The following is a 21811-nucleotide window of genomic DNA, read 5'->3' on the forward strand; positions in this document are numbered from 1 at the left end:
ATGTAGGCCGTCATTGTAAACAAGAATTTGTTCTTAACTGACTTGCCTAGTTAAATAAAAGGTACAAATAAATAAAAGGACATATTTTAAATCATTTTATGGTATGGGCTGGCTGACCCCTATTAAATCAGACCAGTGGTGTGGCTACGATCTGATCGATGTTCCTTAGACTAGGTACCTTGTTGTCCTCAGGCTCGGTCTTGATCATGTGGCCGTCTTGCTTTGGCTTGTGTACTCCTGGTCTGCAAGGTGCAAGGTCTTTAGCCAGCTGCATTCCAGTGCTCCTAGGGTTACGGAGCACTGCCTCCTGCGATTTTGGCTGTGATGAGACAGATGGGACCAGTTGGCCACCTTGAGGAGCAGTTGCCCATTGCCGCTGAGCCATCCCATTCGCGCTGTGCTCTTGGGGGCTGTGACAAGGGGACTGGTCATGGTCTCCTTGACTTTAGATCTTGTGAAGGACGTGGAGGTGGCGTCCCTCACGGATGTTGCAGAGTTTCTTGAGGCTGCACTTCTCTGCTGAGTGCTATCGGTCACATCTGGTGCAGCGCTCCTCCTCGTCTAGGAGTACGTAGAGTAGGGCTGGAGCTAGTCCTTAAACTTATGTCGAAGTGGCGAGGCTGGCTTTCCCCAGGGTGGACTCTGGTCGGTTCCGTGGAGAGCGTTAGTGCCCCATCTCTTCTGTGGGCAAACGCTCACGCCTCTCTCTGGTTCGCTTGTGCCCTGCCCTCACACTCTGCCTCGATTTGGAGCCAATTCGCTAGGTCTGTGAGATCCGGACACTCACCATTGAGCTGGCAAGGATGGAGAATCTGCGGAGACCATTTGGATCATCCAGGCGGACGTCAGCAGCATTCATCGTGTGGGCAATCTGCCCAAGTGCCAGGTTGTGTCGGTGGCCCCACTGCTGCCCATGGGTATGCATCGCTGCTGTGTAGGGAGCTGGATTCTTTTTTATATTTTTGTGTTTGTTTGTTGGACATATAAAGAAATACAAAATTACAAATGTAACAGGTACATCCTTTTATCCCCCTGTACCTATTGAAACACCTCCCTTCCATTAACATCAAAAGCAGCGTATATATACATAATTAAATACAAAAAAGTATATATATACATTTATATGCACATATGTACACATACAGTTGAAGTCGGATGTTTATATACACCTTAGCAAAATACATTTGGGATGGTGTTCTTCAGCTTGCATCCTTTCCCAATTTTCCTCCAAACATAACGATGGTCATTATGGCCAAAGAGGTATATTTTTGTTTCATCAGACCAGAGGACATTTCTCAAAAAGTATGATCTTTGTCCCCATGTGCAGTTGCAAACCATCGTCTGGCTTTTTTTTATGGCAGTTCTGGAGCAGTGGCCTCTTCCTTGCTGAGCGGCCTTTCAGGTTATGTCGATATAGGACTCGTTTTACTGTGGATAGATACTTTTGTACCTGTTTCCTCCAGCATCTTCACAAGGTCCTTTGCTGTTGTTCTGGGATTATTTGCACTTTTCGCACCAAAGTACTTTCATCTCTAGGAGAGAACGCATCTCCTTCCTGAGAGGTATGACGGCTGCGTGGTCCCATGGTGTTTATACTTACGTACTATTGTTTGTACAGATGAATGTGGTACCTTCAGGCGTTTGGAAATTGCTTCCAAGGATGAACCAGACTTGTGGAAGTCTACAATTGTTTTTCTGAGGTCTTGGCTGATTTCTTTTGATTTTCCCATGATGTCAGCAAAGAGGCATGAGTTTGAAGGTAGGCCTTGAAATACATCCACAGGTACACCTCCAATTGACTCAAATGATGTCAATTAGCCTACCAGAAGCTTCTAAAGCCATGACATCATTTTCTGAATTTTCCAAGCTGTTTAAAGGCACAGTCAACTTAGTGTATGTAGACTTCTGACCCACCAAAATTGAGATACAGTGAGTTACAAGTAAAAAAAATCTGTCTGTAAACAATTGTTGGAAAAATTACTTGTGTAATGCACAAAGTAGATGTCCTTACCGACTTGCCAAAACTATAGTTTGTTAACAAGAAATTTGTGGAGTGGTTGAAAAACAAGTTTCAATGACTCCAACCGAAGTGTATGTCAACTTCCGACTTCAACTGTACATACATACATATACACAAAAATAAAATAAAAATATCACAACATACTGTCCCTTTCCTCCCACACCCTCTTTTTGTGGCCAAAATTCTTACCCTTGATCAATAGAAGGCAACTGTTCAAAAAAGGAAATTTAAAGTCATCAGTACAACCTCTCAAAGTATTTAAAAATGGTGTATAAAAAAAAGTATATAAAAGACATGAGATCTTTCAACCAGGCTGATACAGTGGGAGGTTTGGAGGATTTGCAATTAAGCAAGATCTTCCGGCGGGCTATGAGGGAAGCAAACACTACAGCGTTTGCTTTACTTTTAGTGAGACTAGGCAACAATGACAGAACTCCAATAGCTATCAAAGGACAAGGCTGCAGGTCGATATCCAGAATTTTAGAGAGAGTATTAAAAAAGGATGGCCAATACTCAGAAAGCTTAGAACATGAATAAAACTTCATGGGTGTGGTGTGCCGAAGTGATTGAACATCTATCACGTGTAATTTGTGTCAGGGAGACATTTTGTATGTTATTCTTTGGCGTAGTGAATTCTGTGCAAGACCTTGAACTGAATTCAACTCAATCGAGCACATCGGGATGTGGAGTTAACCCCAAGAAGGGCCTCCTCCCATCAGTTCAAGTTCACTACCCGTTTGTCTTGATTTTGTTTATTGGAGAGGGTTCAGGGGAAAGCATAATGTCATATAATCTAGAAATCTCTACTAGCAATGTCTTCGGAGGTAGTTGAGGAAAGGTGGGAAAATGAAAGCGAACAAAGTTGCGGGCTTAAAAATAACGAGATCATTAAAACTGGCAAACTTCCCATCTAAAAATACATCTTTGAAACATACCAAACCTCTCTCTCGCCACAAAACAAAAGCCTGGTCGAGTTTGGAGGGTAAAAATAGGTGTTTTTTTCAGATAGGTCTACAATGTTGACAAAATACAGTATACTTTGAAGGACACAAGGAGCACAAGTAAGAGCAGAAAGGGAGGATGATTGGCAGGAGTGTGCTTCTAATGAGCACCAGTTGGTACCTGGAGCATTACACCAGACCATAATCTTTTGAATATTGGCTTCCCGATAATAAAAAAGTACATTTAGAAGTGTCAATCCTCCATCTTGTCTCCTTCTTTTAAATATTGCTCTACGTATCCTAGGTTATTTGCCTTCCCAGATAAAATGACTGATGAGCCTATCCAACTTGGTAAACAATGATTTCGGAAGAAAGATCGGAAGACAATGAAAAACATATAGAAACCAAGGTAAAAACACAAACTTTTCTGAATGTTCCATTTGTAACCTGAGAATGATCCAAATGTGTTTAAAATATGCCGTATGCTATCGACAGAGTTCACAGGGTTAGTGATGTGTAATAGTGGATCGTCTGCGTGTAGTGACACCTTGTGTTCTTCACCAGCTCAGTGGATTCTCGTGAATGATGATCATTTTAAGGCCAAGTAAAGCGGTTCTTCTTTTATCTGCAAAAAAGAAGCGGGGACATAGGGCGACGGGTCCCGCCGGAGAGGGGAAAGTATTTTTGAATGTTGAAGGTTGGTGTGCACGCTAGCCGTAGGAGCAGAATAGAGGAGACGTATCCATGAGATGAAATTGGACCCAAAACAAAATCTTCACAAAATCTTCAATAATCCAACTCCTCCCCGTCGAAAGCCTTCTCCGCATCAAGAGAAACAACAATTCTGGGGTCTGGAGAGACAGGCGCGAGTGTAATGCCCAAAAAGACGGCGTACATTGGAAAACAGTTGTCGCCCTTTGATGATCATCAGATATGACACCCTGAAGGCAGGGATCCAACAGGCATGCTAGAACCTTGGCTAATAGTTTAACATTGGCGTTCAAAGTGAAATGGGCTGATATCCACTACATTCCGCCGGATCTTGATCTTTCTTGGGTATAAGTGATATGTAGGCTTGAGTTAGCGTTGGGCGGAGAGAGCCATGTGATAACGAGTCGGTGAACATATCTGATAGTAAGGGGGAGAGTTGATCTGAGAATTTTTTAAATGGGGAATCCGTCAGGGCCTTGCCACTTTGCATTTAACTTTAGACCCTTGGTTATCTCATCGAGGTGCAGAGGGTTGTCCAGAACATTACTCATGTCCATATCAATAGATGGAATATCCAAGTTGTTTAAAAAGTTGTCCATTTCCGTATGCCTAAGAGTACCAGTCTGACTGGAAATCCCAAAACGTCAAATGAAGAAAAAGGAAAAGAGAGATTGAGAGAGAGGAGCAGCATGAAAAAATAACATCTGAATAATACATTTAAAAAACTTTAGAGAAACAGAGCACAAGAATCTTTGGATAATGCCAACATAATGTTCAATGGCCATAATGTGAAGCCCACTAGGTGCTGCCACATGGCTGAGATAATGAGAAACATTCTAAAGGAACCAGTAGGCTATGAAAAGGGTCATCCCCTGTCTTGGTACATTTTTACAAACGTCCTTAGGTGGACACAATTAAATAACAGTATACAAATGGACAACTAGCATTTTGGATATATACAATTAAGCACACAAACCATGGGTCTGAACTCTTCAGGTAGTGCAACGATTTAACAAGAGTGAAATTAGAAGAGAAGAGTGATAGTTTTCGACTCCAATGTCGTAGTGGAGTCCAAGATCAAGTGAATGTGACTGAGGACCACCAGTGAGCAACATCACCGATTAAGGCCAACATAAACCACGGCAGTTCAAAATGTCCATCAATAACATTTAAAAATACAATTTCAAAAAACGTTATACATCAAGGAGAGCCCCAAATGAAAAATGCATTTATATATACACAAATATCGGTATCTAATTTGCGAGTAACAGTATCCAAAATAGCCTACAGGTTGCCAAACTACCATGTGGGCTATAGATTGCCATAAGTGGAACAGCGAAATCAAAGCCTTAGTCAAAATTTGAAAAAGCAAAAGGCTGCGTTTTCAACAGCGATTGTTTTTGATTAAGAAACTAAATGAGATCAAATTGAAGTTTAAAGTACAGTGAGACAGCATACTATGTCACTGTCAACAACAAATGAGTTATGTGCCGCCTCAAACCTACTCTAGCCGGCAAATGTTAGCATAGGATTATTTCACGAGAAACGGGTCGATAGATAGCCATAGATGTATGTATGTAGCTGTGTGTCCGCACGGTCACTGGGACTAGCTTTACTCACAAACAACAGGCAGGTGAGCAATCGATTGTATTTGAAATATCGCGAAAGGCCTGTTGGGTCTGGATGTTTTTATTTCACCGACATATTTGCCATGTGTTCCCGATTGTAGGCTATGCCTCGTTATTGGGCTACAATCCACAGCGAGGCTATTTAAAAAAAAAATTTTTTTTAAAGCTATTGATCCTATGCTGCTAAATTATAGGCCTTTTCATGGTGTAGTATGCTATTCTGAATGATTAAATTTATTTCTGAACAGACAGCAGTAAGTCTATAACTTTGGCAAATGTATTCCAATTCATCAGGGGTGCCGCAGTTCCTTCAGAACCCTTTGCACGGCTATGGTTCTCTAAGGAAATACATGATGGTCAACGCTGGAGAGATGAGAGCTGCAGGCTCATGTCTACCAGAGCAGACAGGGAGAAAGAACATAGAAAGTGAATCTCATTCTAGTAATGTGAGATATACTGGCGCAATTCTCACAAAGCCATGGCCACGCGTTGGTCTCAAACATAGGTTACAATGTTGCGCAAATCAGAAACCCGGGCCAGGGCTGAAAATCTAATTTTCCACATTTTTTTTTGTTGGGGGCAGGATAATTTATTAGCAACTCGAATTAAAAATAATTTTCTTGTCACGAGAGGTACCGGATCCAACAAAACAGTCCAAAACGGAGAAGTGCCAGAACCTGTTCTGCTCAAATGAAACACGAACTCTGTTCCTTGCCTCAGACTGCACAGGCTGTTCTCTCACCAAGCGATCATATTTTCACCCATCAGACTATTCTCAATTTAATCTCGTCATTACGAATATATTAAATTCGTTTTGATTTAGAATAGCCCGCTATCAAATAGGCAAGAATAGGATCAAGACTAAAAATACATGTCCTCCATATACACTGGAATAGTGAATGGAAGCCACTTTTCCGCAGGAACATTTTTCACTCATGTTGGGTAAGCTACTCCGGTTCTGGTCACTTCGCTGCACCACAGGTGATATACCACTCAAACTCTGAATGCCATGGGCTGTCCAACTGTGTTCCTGCTGCTACCAAGTGCTTAATTTGGGAAACCAAGTGAAATCTGTTTGGGAACATCAATAGAAACATATTTAATGAAACTGTTGACATCTCTCTGAAAGGGCAACCAGTGAAGAACAAACACCATTGTAAATACAACCCATATTTACTTTTGTACATAATGATAACACTGGACATAGCTATAATATGACATTTTAAATGTGCCTATTCCTTTGAAACTTGTGAGTTTGATGTTTACTGTAAAAATGTTATTGTTTATTTCCCTTTTGTTTATTATCTATTTCGCTTGCTTTGGCAATGTTACCATATGTTCCCCAAGTCAATAAAGCCCATTTGAATTGAGTTGAAAGCAATGAAGGAGAGAGGGGAGTAGATGGAAACTCATGGTGGTGAGGTATTCTTTAATTAAAGGTAATGTGTCAGTCTATTAATGATGACATTTCAAAAAAATACCCCATTACTAGGCTATTCGAAATCTAAAACAAATTTACTATAAATGTAGGCTAAATCTGTAAATTTTGGATTTAGGCTAGACCACCAAGATATCTTGAATCAGTATTTGTTTCTGCTATGTGTAATATGTGGTGTCTATGTACTGTATAATGGCACAATCATTATTTTAATTCTGGGTTTTTGTCAGGAAAGCTGCAGAAGGACGAGTAGGCTACAATTCCCCATCGTTCATCAGAGCAATTTTGACGGCCAGCTCGCGAAAAAGTTTGAGAGGGTTTATCTAATGTTCCTTTGTTAGATTTGAGCTCATCTTGCTCTGGCTAGCATTAGTTGTTGATCTTGTTGTTGTTGTTGAGGTGCATTTCGCTATGGCGCACCGGTCTGGGTGGACTCTGGTACTGGACCAGGCCGATGTTTTTATTGGGTTTTATTTACTGCAGTGTCTATTAAATTGTCCAAACGCACGGCCCCTTTCCCACTCTGTAGCTGCTGTAGAATTGTAGAATTGTCACAAATGCCTTAGAATATATAATTCCCAAACATTCTAAGAATTTATGAAAACGTGAAAAAGACCATATTTAAGCTCTCGCTTGTCAGAAAATGTTTTTCAAAGTATCGTATTCTTCCTGGGGGTGTATATGAACAGATTTGAATAACGTTTCATGCCGCTAAAATGCTGTCAGTTCCGCTTTAAATATTGACGTCACAAATGTGTTATTTGTACAGTTCTTTATTACAAATGTTGTTATTTGTTTCATTTGACTGTGTAAAACCCAGCAGCACTAGTTGTTTCTCTGAGAGGGAGGTGTCCACAGTATATAGCATTTTGCAAAAAAAATACATGATTATTTGTCTCTCTAAAATTAAACCATCAAGTGATACAGTACATGTCTGTCATTGAACAAGCCCGTGCCACGTTTAGAAAGTGAAAAGCGCACCCATCTCTGATGCATTTTAGCATTTCAATGTTTAACTTCATCAAAAGTATGACCCGTACAATATATATAGGGCATATTGGATGCCCATGTCTGTATGTGATCCACCAGGTATCAAACCAGGGAGCGTGACTCTATGGACTGCATTGGTCCATTGAGCTGAGGCCTAGGCATTAGCTTTGGTAGCCAACACAAATCTATAGCGAAGTTATACATCATGCAAGCATGTTTCACCAAACCACCTCCTCCTCACGTACATCTTCACGAAGCTATTGGAGGAGACTGACCAATCAGTGGCTACTCTATAGCTGAAGGTGGAGTTTTACCTCGCATCGACTTATAGATGACCTGGAGCCAGTGGGTCTGGCGACGAATATGTAGCCAGCCAACTAGAGCATACAGGTCGCAGTGGTGGGTGGTATAAGGGGTTTTGGAAACAAAACAGATGGCACTGTGGTAGACTGCATCCAGTTTGCTGAGTAGAGTATTGGAAGCTATTTTGTAAATGACATCGCCGAATTCGAGGATCGGTAGGATAGTCAGTTTTACGAGGGTATGTTTGGTGGCATGAGTGAAGGAGGCTTTGTTGCGAAACAGGAAGCCGATTCTAGATTTCATTCTGGATTGGACATGTTTAATATGAGTCTGGAAGGAGAGTTTATAGTCTAGCCAGACACCTAAGTATTTGTAGTTTTTCATATTCTAAGTTAGAACCGTCTAGAGCAGTGATGCTAGTCGGGCAGGCGGGTGTGGGCAGCGAACGGTTGAAAAGCGTGCATTTGTTTTTTACTAGCGTTTAAAAGCAGTTGGAGACCACGGAAGGAGTGTTTTATGGTATTGAAGCTCGTTTGGAGGTTAGTTAACACAGTGTCCAAGGAAGGGCCAAATGTATACAGAATGGTGTCATCTGTGTAGAGGTGGATCAGGGAATAACCCGCAGCAAGATGTATTGTATTGTTGATGTATACAGAGAAAAGAGTCCGTCCGAGAATTGAACCCTGCGGTACCCCCATAGACTGCCAGAGGTCCGGACAACAGGCCCCCAGATTTTACACACAACTCTGTCTGAGAAGTAGGAAATTACTTTTAAAGTGAGGAAATTACTTTTAAAGAATGACCAGGCATCCTCGACTGACAGGATGAGGTCAATATCCTTCCAGGATACCCAGGCCAGGTTGATTAGAAAGGCCTGCTCACAAAAGTGTTTTAGGGAGCGTTTGACAGTGATGAGGGGTGGTCGTTTGACCGCAGACCCATAGGGGATGCAGGCGATGAGGCTGAGTGTGATCGCTGAGATCCTGATTGAAAACAGCAGAGAGGTGTATTTGGAGGACAAGTTGATAAGGATAATATCGATGAGCGTGCCCATGTTTACGGATTTAGGGTTGTACCTGGTGGGTTCCTTGATAATTTGTGTGAGATTGAAGGCATCTAGCTTAGATTGTAGGACTGCCGGGGTGTTAAGCATATCCCAGTTTAGGTCACCAAACAAAACGAATTCTGAAGATAGATTTGGGGCAATCAATTCACATATGGTGTCCAGGGCACAGCTAGGACTTGAGGGGGGTCTATAACAGGCGGCAACAGTGAGAGACTTATTTCTAGAGAGATTCGTTTTTAAAATTAGACGCTCAAACTGTTTGGACATGGACCTGGAAAGTATGACAGAACTTTGTAGGCTATCTCTGGAGTAGATTGCAACACCTCCCCCTTTGGCAGTTCTATCTTGACAGAAAATGTTGTAGTTTGGTATGGAATCCTCCGAATTTTTGGTAACCTTCCTAAGCCATGATTCAGACACGGCAAGGCCATCAGGGTTGGCGTAGTGTGCTAAAGCAGTGAGTAAAACAAACTTGGGGAGGAGGCTTCTGATGTTAACATGCATGAAACCAAGGATTTTTCAACAAATGAGAGTGCCTGGGGACACGCAGGGCCTGGGTTAACCTCCACATCACCCGAGGAACAGAGGAGGAGGAGGATGAGGGTACGGCTAAAGGCTATCAAAACTGGTTGTCTCGTGCGTTGGGGACAGAGAATAAAAGGAGCAGATTTCTGGGCGTGGTAGCATAGGTTTAGTATAATGCATAGGTGAGGTGCGGGTACAGGGAGGTAAGCCCAGGCACTGAGTGATGATAAGAGAGGTTGCATCTCCGGACCCGCTAGTTATGCTGGGTGAAGTCACCGCAATCAGCTAAGACATTAACACAATAGCTATAAACATAGCAAGCTAGCTATCTTTTTAAGTTAACCACATCACCATGTGAAATAATCAGATTTATAATGAAGAAAACATGCCCTGCAAATATTGAGTGTAAAAAACATTATGCCAGTTTGATATGCTGCTTGTGTATTCATTCCCATATCTGCTACAAATAGAACGTTATCCTGTTTTGGTCACGCAGAAAACGCACATGGCTAGCTAGTTGGGTACAGCAGGTTCTACCATTTTTGATAGCCTGTAATCAGTAGTTATTACTTCTAAGTAAAATACATTTTTGGGTCGATTCTTGTTGTTTGGTTTACTGTTTCAATTATTGTTGAGATTATATTTGGTAATCAATGCAAAATAGTCTACTTTGATGAATAGCCATATAAATCCTATAGGAACCAAGCGACAACACTGCTCCCACGACTGTGGAGGGATACGGCTTGTCTCAATTTTCAGGTAGTAAAAACGCATCTTGAATGACAGAGTTTATTACAAGGAGCTACCCCTTTTGTGACATAAAACAACATTCCAACACTCCGAATCTTACGTCTCCATAGAGTTTGGAGTAAGCGTCACTCACTCATTCAAACACACCGCACGGCCCCTCTCTTTCCCTTTCTCTACAGCTCTGGTTAATAAAGCAGCAAAAACAATTAGCTTTTCTGCTGCTTCCCTCACACAAATCGGACCAAATTAATTAATGCATTTTGGGTCCAGGGCTTTCCCGTGTCCATTTTGGAACGGGACCTCTGACTACCATCACTATCAACTCCTCATCATTCAAAATATTCAAATTCATAGTGTTTAGAGAGTGATTAGAAGGACATAAAGCACTGAGTACCTGGCCATAGGAAAGGGCCGTTAGCAAGTCAGATAGGCTACCAATCAATAGCATTCATTTGCACAGCTTTGGATGGGATTACCGTGACCTACAATCAAATGAAATTTGACTGTGGTCATGACTCCTGACTGCTGGTGTGGCAGTAATACGTTCATCACGATAGCCCTAACCCAGGGATCACCAGAGGCCGTCATATGTTGAACCAAGTCATGCCCTCAGTGACTATCAACCTATCAGAGGAGTTTCGTTTTTTTTTTCTTCATTGGGGAAAGTAGGTGTTATGAAGTCTCAGTATCTCTTTTACATTGGGAATACCACATACTAAATCCTAATCTCAAGTATGGACACAATGTGAGTTGGTGTTAGTGCCCCAGCTGTGCCATGGCACTAGGACTGTAGTAGCCTCCATTTCCCTAATGCACTGGACTCTTCTGGCATACTGAAGAGTGTTTTACAGATTTACACCTACTCCTCTAACAGGGTATCAGGGGCATTCACACCACGATGGTAGCCAGATAATACCCTGCTGTCTGTATTATCCAATTACTTTGTGTTGCAGGATGTATTTTTACATTGATTTTTGAAGCAGATGTAAAAAAATATATATAAAAACGAAAATGTGAGCAATGTACCATTCATTCTATCTGATACTTACCTAAACACACGGAAGACAACACAATACCTGGTATCAAACAGTGCATTATGAAACTGAAAAGAAACAAAAGTTGGTAACAAAAGTTACAATTCAAAAAGAAACCAAAGACACCAGGTAAAAAAACAGACTGTGAAACAAAGTGCCATCTGAGAAGAAGAACGTACGGATGGTCAACGTATATGTTTTAGATCGATCAAAAGGCTTCCTGGATTGAATCCGAAAATGTCTTTGAAAGATGTACTTTAGCAGGAGCTTTTGGGTAGAAAGAGACAGCCTGGCTGAGGACTGCAGCAGAGGTCAGCTCCGACTGTTTAAGACAATGATGGGCCACTCAGGGAGAACTGACATGACTTCAGCAAGGACATAATACACCATCCCTTTTCCAGCCCCCACGGTAATGTAGTCGGGCCTGAGAAATCGTTGGGAGCCAGCTATATGATATGCCTGATGCGTCTATTTCAGATTAGAGGGTTCTTTTACCAGCTTTCTACCTCAGCCAATCCAAAGTCGGTCCCCCTGTCCAATACCCCTGATAGGCAAAAAGGCTGGCTGGACAAAAACCCGGATGGACCAGAAAGAGGAGTCATACCGGCAGGGCAGATAGCAATGCCCCGTTCCCAAAATATCTACTGTCGGTGATCCAATGACCCCGAGTTCACAGTGAAATTTGGGGTCAGGTATCAAATTTAAGGGTAATGCAGGCCGTGTTTCACAGTCTCCTACAAATTCTACTGGTGACGATTTTAAAGTGGATATAAAAGTCTGGTGTCTTCCACTCTAGAGTTACACTCCAAAGAAGTGAGCCACACAGTAACATGAAACACTACATTTAACATAGCTGGTCTAATGTCATTGCATGGACCATCTGTTGCAAACAAACAGCAAAAGCTGTGAGGGAAAGGCCAATATTGAATAAAGCTTAGTCTTATCACCTTACGTCCTAAATTAGACATCTCAAAATACTTAAGTATTGTCAGAAAACGTTATGTACCTTTGAGCATAGAAACAAAGCTTTTTTATTGAAATGCCATTTCTCTAAATGTAAGTGGTAAGCATTTGCGTTAATTGCAATGGTTTCATGATTGTAGTCGTGCATACGTTATTGTAACACAGCCAATTGATGTTTTTCCATTTCAGATCAGGTCATGCAAATACTTATTTAGGAATCAACTGAGGATCAACAATGATTTCCCTACAGTCTTATCAACTCTTCTGATGTGCGTGTACTGTGTGTTTCTGTTTTTTTCAGTGAAGCCGGAGGGCGAGGGTGAGTAACTTTGGTGGCGACCTTTGAGTGCATTACAGTGGCATAGTTAGACATGATAATGACCGACATTTTTCCATGTCTTCTTGTCAACTGGTCATGTCAGAGGGTAAGTTACAGGAGGGTAGGTTACAGGAGGGTAGGTTACAGGAACTACTGTAAAACAAAGCCATGTCTGCATCTGTTATTATTGTGCATATGACGGGGCTGAATGGCAAAGTGGACTGATGTAACTAAACCATCTGTACCATGATAATGTAATATCATTTTACCCATTGTCTTACTGTCATGCAATTGCAACACCCATATAAAGATATGAGAATATTGTCATGGTTTTGACCAGTACTGATGACTGGTTATATATTGTCCACTTCTTCTTATCTAACCATTTTTTTTGTTTGCCTTCTCAGGAGAAGCACCAGCAGAAGGTAAGGTGATGATTTCTAGTACAGACCCCAGTTCAGTGTCAATAAAGCCACCTTTCTATGGTCTTCACGCAGTTGTTTAGAATGCAACGCTTTTGAACACTTAGCGTAACACTGAAAATGTGATTCTAAAACGATCGGTTGTCCCTAATCCCAATGCCGCTAATAGAACATGTAGTCACTATTCAATCAGCTGGCACACATAATCAAACCAAAATATTCCCCAAATCGACTGAAATATGTAGAGACTCGGTCTCTGAATTTACAAATGAAAGTGCAAAAATGACATCTCTGTTTTAGTCTAGCAAAAAATGTATTTTATCCTGGTGGAACCAGGTGATCCAATCGCTGACAAGTTAGTTTAGAATAATTCCCATTATTAGGCATAAGCTCAAACAGTTTCAATGTGGAGGAATGCCAGACTGGTCCGCGCAGTGAAAAAGAATGCTGAACGCCGCGATCAGGCTGATTCCACCCGGCTAAATGTCTTTGTCCTCCAAATAAAATGACTATTCAATTCACTTCAGTCCCAGAATCCAGCAATGCATTAAAAAAAGTGGCTAAAATCGAAATTAATCCAGGCGCAAGAAATGTATAAAGGAAATACGATAAGAAATCAACTTCCCAGTTCAGTTGTTAGTCTGTGTAACACGTCTAATATCCATGCTGTGGTCCTTCTGTAAATAATGATCATTTTTCCTCAGCTGAAGAAAAACCAGCAGAAGATGGTAAGGGACACTTATGTTTTATTGTATTGAGTGTTCAGTGTTGATAGGTTTGGTTGTACATTGTATGTATGTACGTAGGTGCGTACGTATGTGCCTGCATACAGGCTGTGTTCAGGTCATGGTAAACCTATAATACTCATAATATGATATCTTGCAAAGTAAAACAACACAAAAACAATTTTAGCTGATGCAAAATCGACAGAACTATGTATGTAAGTATGCGGTATGTGTATCCTATGGACAGAATGTACTGTATGTGTTTGTATGCATGTACTGCACTGTGCAGTATACATGTTCCTCAGTGTGTTAACATTTGATATTTAAAATTATTAGATTAAATATCTGTATTTTTGTAATAATTCCTCAGACTCTGGCATGTGTGGAACTACGTCATTCTCAAATTTTGGTGGTGCAATAACCCTGTTTCAGTCCCTCAAGGAAGTCCAGTGTTTGCACTAGAGTTGGTTCTGCATTAGAATGTGTCTATTTTATAGTTTTCAAGTTAAAATGCTTCCTTTTTCTCAGATGAGGCACTGCCTGAAGGAGAGGAGGGTAAGATAAGTTTCGTTGGACTGTCTAAACTAGCAGAGGATGCCTTTGTACTGTATGACTGAGAACACAACCTATGTGTCAACTGTCAACAGCAGACCTGGGTCAAATACATGTACAGTTGAAGTCGGAAGTTTACATACACCTTAGCCAAAAACATTTAAACTCAGTTTTTCAAAATTCCTGACATTTAATCCTAGTAAAAATTCCCTGTTTTAGGTCAGTTAGGATCACCATTCTCCTATTATTCTGAAATGTCAGAATAATAGGAGAGAGAATGATTTGTTTCAGCTTTAATTTCTTTCATCACATTCCCAGTGGGTAAGAAGTTGACAAACACTCAATTAGTATTTGGTAGCATTGCCTTTAAATTGTTTAACTTGGGTCAAACGTTTTGGGTAGCCTTCCACAAGCTTCCCACAATAAGTTGGGTGAATTTTGGCCCATTCCTCCTGACAGAGCTGATGTAACTGAGTCAGGTTTGTGGGCCTCCTTGCTCGCACACGCTATTTCAGTTCTGCCCACAAATTTTCTATAGGATTGAGGTCAGGGCTTTGTGATGGCCACTCCAATACCTTGACTTTGTTGTCCTTTGGAAGTATGCTTGGGGTCATTGTCCATTTGGAAGACCCATTTGCGACCAATCTTTAACTTCCTGACTGATGTCTTGAGATGTTCCTTTAATATATCCACATAATTTCCCCTACCTCATGATGCCATCTATTTTGTGAAGTGCACCAGTCCCTCCTGCAGCAAAGCATTCCCACAACATGATGCTGCCACCCCCATGTTTCACGGTTGGGATGTGTTCTTCGGCTTGCAAGCCTCCCCATTTTCCTCCAAACATAACGATGGTCATTATGGCCAAACAGTTCTATTTTTGTTTCATCAGACCAGAGGACATTTCTCCAAAAAGTACGATCTTTGTCCCCATGTGCAGTTGCAAACCGTAGTCTGGCTTTTTTATGGGGGTTTTGGAGCAGTGGCTTCTCCCTTGCTGAGCGGCCTTTCAGGTTATGTTGATATAGGACTCGTTTTACTGTGGATGTAGATACTTTTGTACCCGTTTCCTCCAGCATCTTCACAAGGCCTTTGTTCTGGGATTGATTTGCACTTTTTGCACCAAGGTACGTTAATCTCTAGGAGACAGAACGCGTCTCCTTCCTGAGGGGAATGATGGCTGCGTGGTCCCATGGTGTTCATATTTGTGTTCTACTGTTTATACAGATGAACGTGGTACCTTCAGGTGTTAGGAAACCTCCAATTGACTCAAATTATGTCAATTAGCCTATCAGAAGCTTCTAAATCCATGACATCATTTTCTGGAATTTTCCAAGCTGTTTAAAGGCACAATCAATTTAGCATATGTAAACTTCTGGCCCACTGGAATTGTGATACAGTGAATTATAAGTTAAATAATATGTCTGTAAACAATTGTTGGAAGAATTACTTGTGTCATGTGTAACAGTTTAACTTTAGTCCGTCCCCTCGCCGGGCTCGAACCTGGGACCCTCTGCACACAGTCAACAGTCACCCACAAAGCATCGTTACCCATCACTCCACAAAAGCCACGACCCTTGCAGAGCAAGGGGAACAACTACTTCAGGTCTCAGAGCGAGTGACATCGGTTACACATGCACAAATTAGATGTCCTAACCAACTTGCCAAAACTATAGTTTGTTAACAATACATTTGTGGAGTGGTTGAAAAACAAGTTTTAATGACTCCAACCTAAGTGTATGTAAACTTCCGACTTCAACTGTCGTTCAAACACTGTTCTGTGCTTGATTTAGCTTGCCCAGTACAATTAAACGAATTAAAAAGCTGCAAAACTGCTAACTATAATAGCCCACCTCAAATGCTGTCAAGTATTTGACCTATGTATTTGAGTCATGTATTTGAACCTAGTCTGGTCTATTTAAGCAAGGCCCGGGCAGTGTGGTACATTGTGAATATACCACGTCTAAGGGTTGTATGTGGTCACGAAAGTGACAAATATGTAATTTTGCTGAACTATCGCTTCAAAATTACATGTTTATATATTTGTTTCCTTACTTTAAAAGCAGTCTATGGACAAGGAGAGACTGCAAATAAGGAAATAAATATATGCATATGTAAATATATAAAGTACATTCCTTTAATGGGGATAGCAGAAGAAACAATGATGTACTTGTATATTTTGTGTAATATATGAATGTTTGGATGTACAGTATGTGGAATTTTGTACCATGCACAATATGTATGTGCCTGTACGTGTTGATTGCCTGAGTAATGCTGTACAATGTATGTGGAGTTAATTGTAGTTATTTTAATATATTATATAATGGTTTTGTTTGGTCTTGGACATGGCGACACCATATTATTGTCAGTGATGGTGCATGATTGCAGCGCAATTATTGTATATAATGAAATTGTCTGGTTACTGTAGTTGAAAGTGAAAAGTAAACACAGTACTTTGTATTTCCAGGAAAGGGAGAATGAAAATGTTGTCATTTTCTTCTCTTTCCCAAGGAACTATGACCAATGTTCATTATAAGAGGCAAAATATTGTATAATTCGATTTTTTGAAATACTTACCTTATACAGATTATGTACTGGAAATATTTATTTGGAAATGCAGTACCAGACAAAAGTTTGGACACACCTACATGTACTCATTCATGAGTTTTTCTTTCTTTTTTTCTATTTTCTACATTGTAGAATAATAGTGAAGACATCAAAACTATGAAATAACACATATGGAATCATGTAGTAACCAAAAAAGTGTTAAAAAAATATAAATACATATTATATATTTGATTCTTCAAAGTAGCCAGCCTTTGCCTTGATGATAGCTATGCGCACTCTTGGTATTCTCTCAACCAGCTTCACCGGGAATGCTTTTCCGGGAATGAAGTTCCCACGTATTCTGAGAACTTGTTTGCTGCTTTTCCTTCACTCTGCGGTCCAACTCATCCCAAACCATCTCAATTGGGTTGAGGTCGGGTGATTGTGGAGGCCAGGTCATCTGATGCAGCACTCCATCACTCTCCTCTTTGGCCAAGTAGCCCTTACACAGCCTGGAGGTGTGTTGGGCCATTGTCCTGTTGAAAAACAAATGATAGTCCCACTAAGGGCAAACCAGATGGGATGGCATATCGTTGCAGAATGCTGTGGGAGCCATGCTGGTTAAGTGTGCCTTGATTTTTAAATGTGTCTGTTACTTAATCTCTGTGAAGCATTTACTTGGGCTGCGATTTCTGAGGCTGGTAACTCTAATGAAATTATCCTCTGCAACAGAGGTAACTCTGGGTCTTCCTGTCCTGTGGTGGTCCTCATGAGAGCCAGTTTCATCATAGCCCGTGATGGTTTTTGCAACTGCACTTGAAAACTGACATTCATGTCGTAAAGTAATGATGGACTGTTGTTTCTCTTTTCTTATTTGAGCTGTTCTTGCCATAATATGGACTAGGTCTTTTACCAAATTGGGCTATTGTCTGTATAGCACCCCTACCTTGTCACAACACAACTGATTGGTTCAAACGCATTAAGAAGGAAAGAAATTCCACAAATGAACTTTTATCAAGGCACACCAGTTACTTGAAATGCTTTCCAGATGACTACCTCATGAAGCTGGTTTAGAGAATGCCAATAGTGTGCAAAGCTTGTCATCAAGGCAAATGGTGGCTACTTTGAAGAATCTCAAATATAAAATATAATTTGAATTGTTTTAACACTTTTTTGGTTACTAAATGATTCCATATGTGTTATTTCATAGTTTTGATTTCTTCACTATTATTCTACATCCTAAAAAAAAAGTCTAAATAATGAAAAACCCTGGAATGAGTAGATGTGTCCAAACTTTTGACTGATACTGTATATATTTGGAATATAGCTGCGAGCAGCAGTGAACAATGTTCACAGGATGAAAGAAAGGACACAAAATCAGTTTTGATAACAAAGCAACCACTATCATGTTGGAGCTAATGTTTAGCTAACCTTTAGGTATAGTCAGTGAAAGCATTACCATGTTTATCTCTCAATACCACAAGGAATTGTTCAAATAATTACTTAATGTGTTGAGTTTGTGTACCAATTCTGGGGTCAATTGGTTTATGTTAAGCTTTGTTAAATATTTTTAGCGTTAGCGTATAGGTATATTGCAGTCAACTTTGAATTCTGGGACTTTATTTTGTCAATCTGATTGTGTAAATTGATTCAATCTCAGTCTGTACTCTCCACATTAGCATTCCCAAATAGTTCAATACACTGTCACAGCTGTAATACGCAGACTGCAAGAGGCAGGACTTCCTGTTGAAAACGTTCCCTCATAAAATATCCACTTTTCACTATGTTCTGACCACATAATGTGGAGTTATTGACATTTTATGTCAATAACTTAGCCGTCTTTTGAACAAACGTAAGTTTAGACATGTACAGTGCCTTGCGAAAGTATTCGGCCCCCTTGAACTTTGCGACCTTTTGCCACATTTCAGGCTTCAAACATAAAGATATAAAACTGTATTTTTTTGTGAAGAATCAACAACAAGTGGGACACAATCATGAAGTGGAATGACATTTATTGGATATTTCAAACTTTTTTAACAAATCAAAAACTGAAAAATTGGGCGTGCAAAATTATTGTTGTTGATACATACAGAATTTGGTGTTAGTTGTTTCGTTTTTTTTAAAGCGTTTCAAACATTTTCAAGATGGAGGAAAATCTGTCCTAACAGATCTTATGGGTCCTTGAGCCAAATTTGTTTAGCATGAGGAAAGAAGCCTACATACAAAGTTTCACGTTCCTAGGTCAAACAGGGCGACGTATTTGAGGATTTAAGTGAGACTGCTGAAAACGGCGCCCCTATTGGTCAATCAGTGACATTCTATATGACCAAGTCACTCATTGCCTCTAGTTCCTGTGTTCCAAAAGAGAGAACAAGTTCCCAGTCTATGCTTGAGGTATTTGACCATGTCAAGGAAGAAAATGTAATCCAGCTTCGCTGTGAACCCCTAAATGTATATTTGGAAAGACATATTGATGATTTAATCATTACAATGTGTAATTATCAGAGGCACCTGCTGAAACAGCTCCAGCCCCAAGTGAAAATGTAAATGTGGAAGGTGGTTTACATTATCTGTCTCCTCTGTATAGTCTTTGATGTTAAGTCACCTATTTGAGAGGTGAGAGGTCTTGGAGAGATCCTGAACCAGTTCCCGACTGACATTTTGGTGTACAAAGCGCTGTGTCAACGTCGTAGTGTCCCGTGCCTTATTGTGCCAGAAAATCCCATTTGTCTGCTCTCCGCTACCACTCTCTGAGCGGAGCTACATTAAAATGTCAGGTTCCAGACCCCACATTTGTATAGGGAGTGACACGTCACATTTTCTGGCCTACCCGGACAAATAATCGATTTGCTCTCCTTCTGAGCAACGGAGCCCAGCCTGGGAGACGGTATAATGAAAAGGGGGACAGTCAAGCGAATCCAAATTGTGGTTTCATCTCACTGTGGTGTTCCCAGACGGATTTAGAGCTCTCAACATGAACAATACTAAATAATTTCATAGAATCCTAGAACAAGACCACATACTCTTGGCCACAGACAGATTCCTTCACTTCTGCTTAAAGCCGACGTTGTAACGGCGTCTCTGCGCTGCTCAATGGACCTTTGCCCGAAGAAAAGTATCTGTCGTCAGTTACGTAATTGTGTCAATATTGTACTGTAACTGATGATCATATTTATTTTTGCCGTTATAATACAGGTGAAATATTACACTAAGTCGTTTATCATTTGATGTGTTACTATATTTAGAAAGCATTTCAGTCATTTCAAGCAATATTGCCTCACTTTTGTTGAATGGAACAAACAATATATTATTTTCATAGTATTTAGCTACAGTATGTACTTGAGCTTGTGTCCTCAATTGTGAGTACAATTTATAACGATTTAAATCTAAAAGTATGCAACATTAGCAGTTCTTGTTTGTGGCCATCTCATGTAAAATAATTATGTTTAGCTATGTCTTTTTAGGCGTAAATCTCCATTTTGGACCTATCATTCAAGCAGGCACCGGAAGAGTGTTTATAATTTTCTAATACCCAAACTATATTGATTCAGAAACGTCTAAAGCCTCAATGTAATGTAAAGCTATGGCCATGAGTATCAAGTTGCATCCTGTCTATCCTGCCTACTTACCAATGGCTGTAAAGAAAACAGGACACAAGGCTGTACTACTGTGGTCAAACATGTGTTTTTCAACACAACTTTTTAAGGGGTTGTCTGGTAATACTTTTTAAGCATTTATTCGTTCTTATGCTTTACAAATGAACACTAAATGTTATACTTATGCTTCTGAATTATAATTCTTATAAATGCTTATACATGTTTACGATGAATCAGTGTTGTAGTAGCTTACCCGCGACTACATATTGATTGTGTTTTTTACTCGGCTTTGACTCGGACAATAAGGACTCTTCATTTCTTCCCGAGAACAGCCGAGACCAGCAAATGAAACAAATCACTGTTAGCTCCCATTTATCATTATTAACAGCTCCCAAGGGGACACCAGGGAAGTTGTAACATATTTTGTATTTCTAGACCTGTTTGGGGTCTGTGAGAGGGGTTTGTGCATGTATGTTTTTTTTTTTTACATAATAGTATAGTTTAACAGTGTGTTATTATAAGCTGGGTGGTTCGAGCCCTGAATGCTGATTGGCTAAAAGCTGTGGTATATCAGACCATGTACCACGGGAATGACAAAACATATTTTTACTGCTCTAATTACATGAGTAACCAGTTCATAATAGCAATATGGCACCTCAGGGGTTTGTGGTATATAGCCAATATACCACGGGCTAAGGGCTGTATCCAGGCACTCTGTGTTTTGTTGTGCATAAGAACAGCTCTTAGCCGTGACATATTTTCCATCTACCACACCCCCTCAGCCTTATTACTTAAATATAAACCTGGTTTGAATCGTGGATGCTGATTGGCTAAAACAGACTATGTACCATGGGTATGACACAAAACACTTGAATACTGCTTTATTGAAGTTTCACTATGCATACCAAGGCAAATGATATCGGAAAAGCAATAAGGCTTGTATTAACACATTTCCCCTTGTTTCTAGCCTAGCAGTTGATCTGCAACAATGGGGGTTTGTATAAACCTTGCTGTCTGTTTCACCGAACTCAGCAATGCCATGTAGAAATGCGATCTCCCCCTGTATCCTACCATAGAGAGGGAATAATGTCCTGACGAAACAGCAACTTTTCTGACCAGACCCAGGCGAAATAATGCAGCAGCGTCATTATAATGGACAAACAAAAAGTGAAGCTGCTTTTTGCTGTCATTTCAGCTGCAGAGGCTAACTAGCAGGTTGATGGCTAGCTAGCAAGTGACGAGAAGGTTAGCCCACAGATGAAAGGTTAGCCTGCCTGCATA

At 40.5% G+C, this 21811-nt stretch overlaps 1 protein-coding gene across 3 annotated transcripts in view; it reads left to right on the forward strand.

Annotated features, from left to right (window-relative positions):
• The window catches only part of mybpc2b (myosin binding protein Cb), a 47554-nt gene that overhangs the window by 6765 nt on the left and 18978 nt on the right, over window positions 1-21811 (forward strand). The window contains exons 2-5 of one of the 3 annotated variants that reach the window (XM_035746994.2): window positions 12671-12688; window positions 13096-13113; window positions 13815-13838; window positions 14364-14390. In XM_035746994.2, the coding sequence (XP_035602887.2) occupies window positions 12671-12688; window positions 13096-13113; window positions 13815-13838; window positions 14364-14390 (87 nt within the window). The remainder of the gene's footprint in view (window positions 1-12670; window positions 12689-13095; window positions 13114-13814; window positions 13839-14363; window positions 14391-21811) is intronic. The other 2 variants (XM_052488290.1, XM_052488301.1) reach the window with 2 other exon arrangements.

This window comes from Oncorhynchus keta, chromosome 3, assembly GCF_023373465.1.
Source record: "Oncorhynchus keta strain PuntledgeMale-10-30-2019 chromosome 3, Oket_V2, whole genome shotgun sequence".
Taxonomy (NCBI): Eukaryota; Metazoa; Chordata; class Actinopteri; order Salmoniformes; family Salmonidae; genus Oncorhynchus; species Oncorhynchus keta.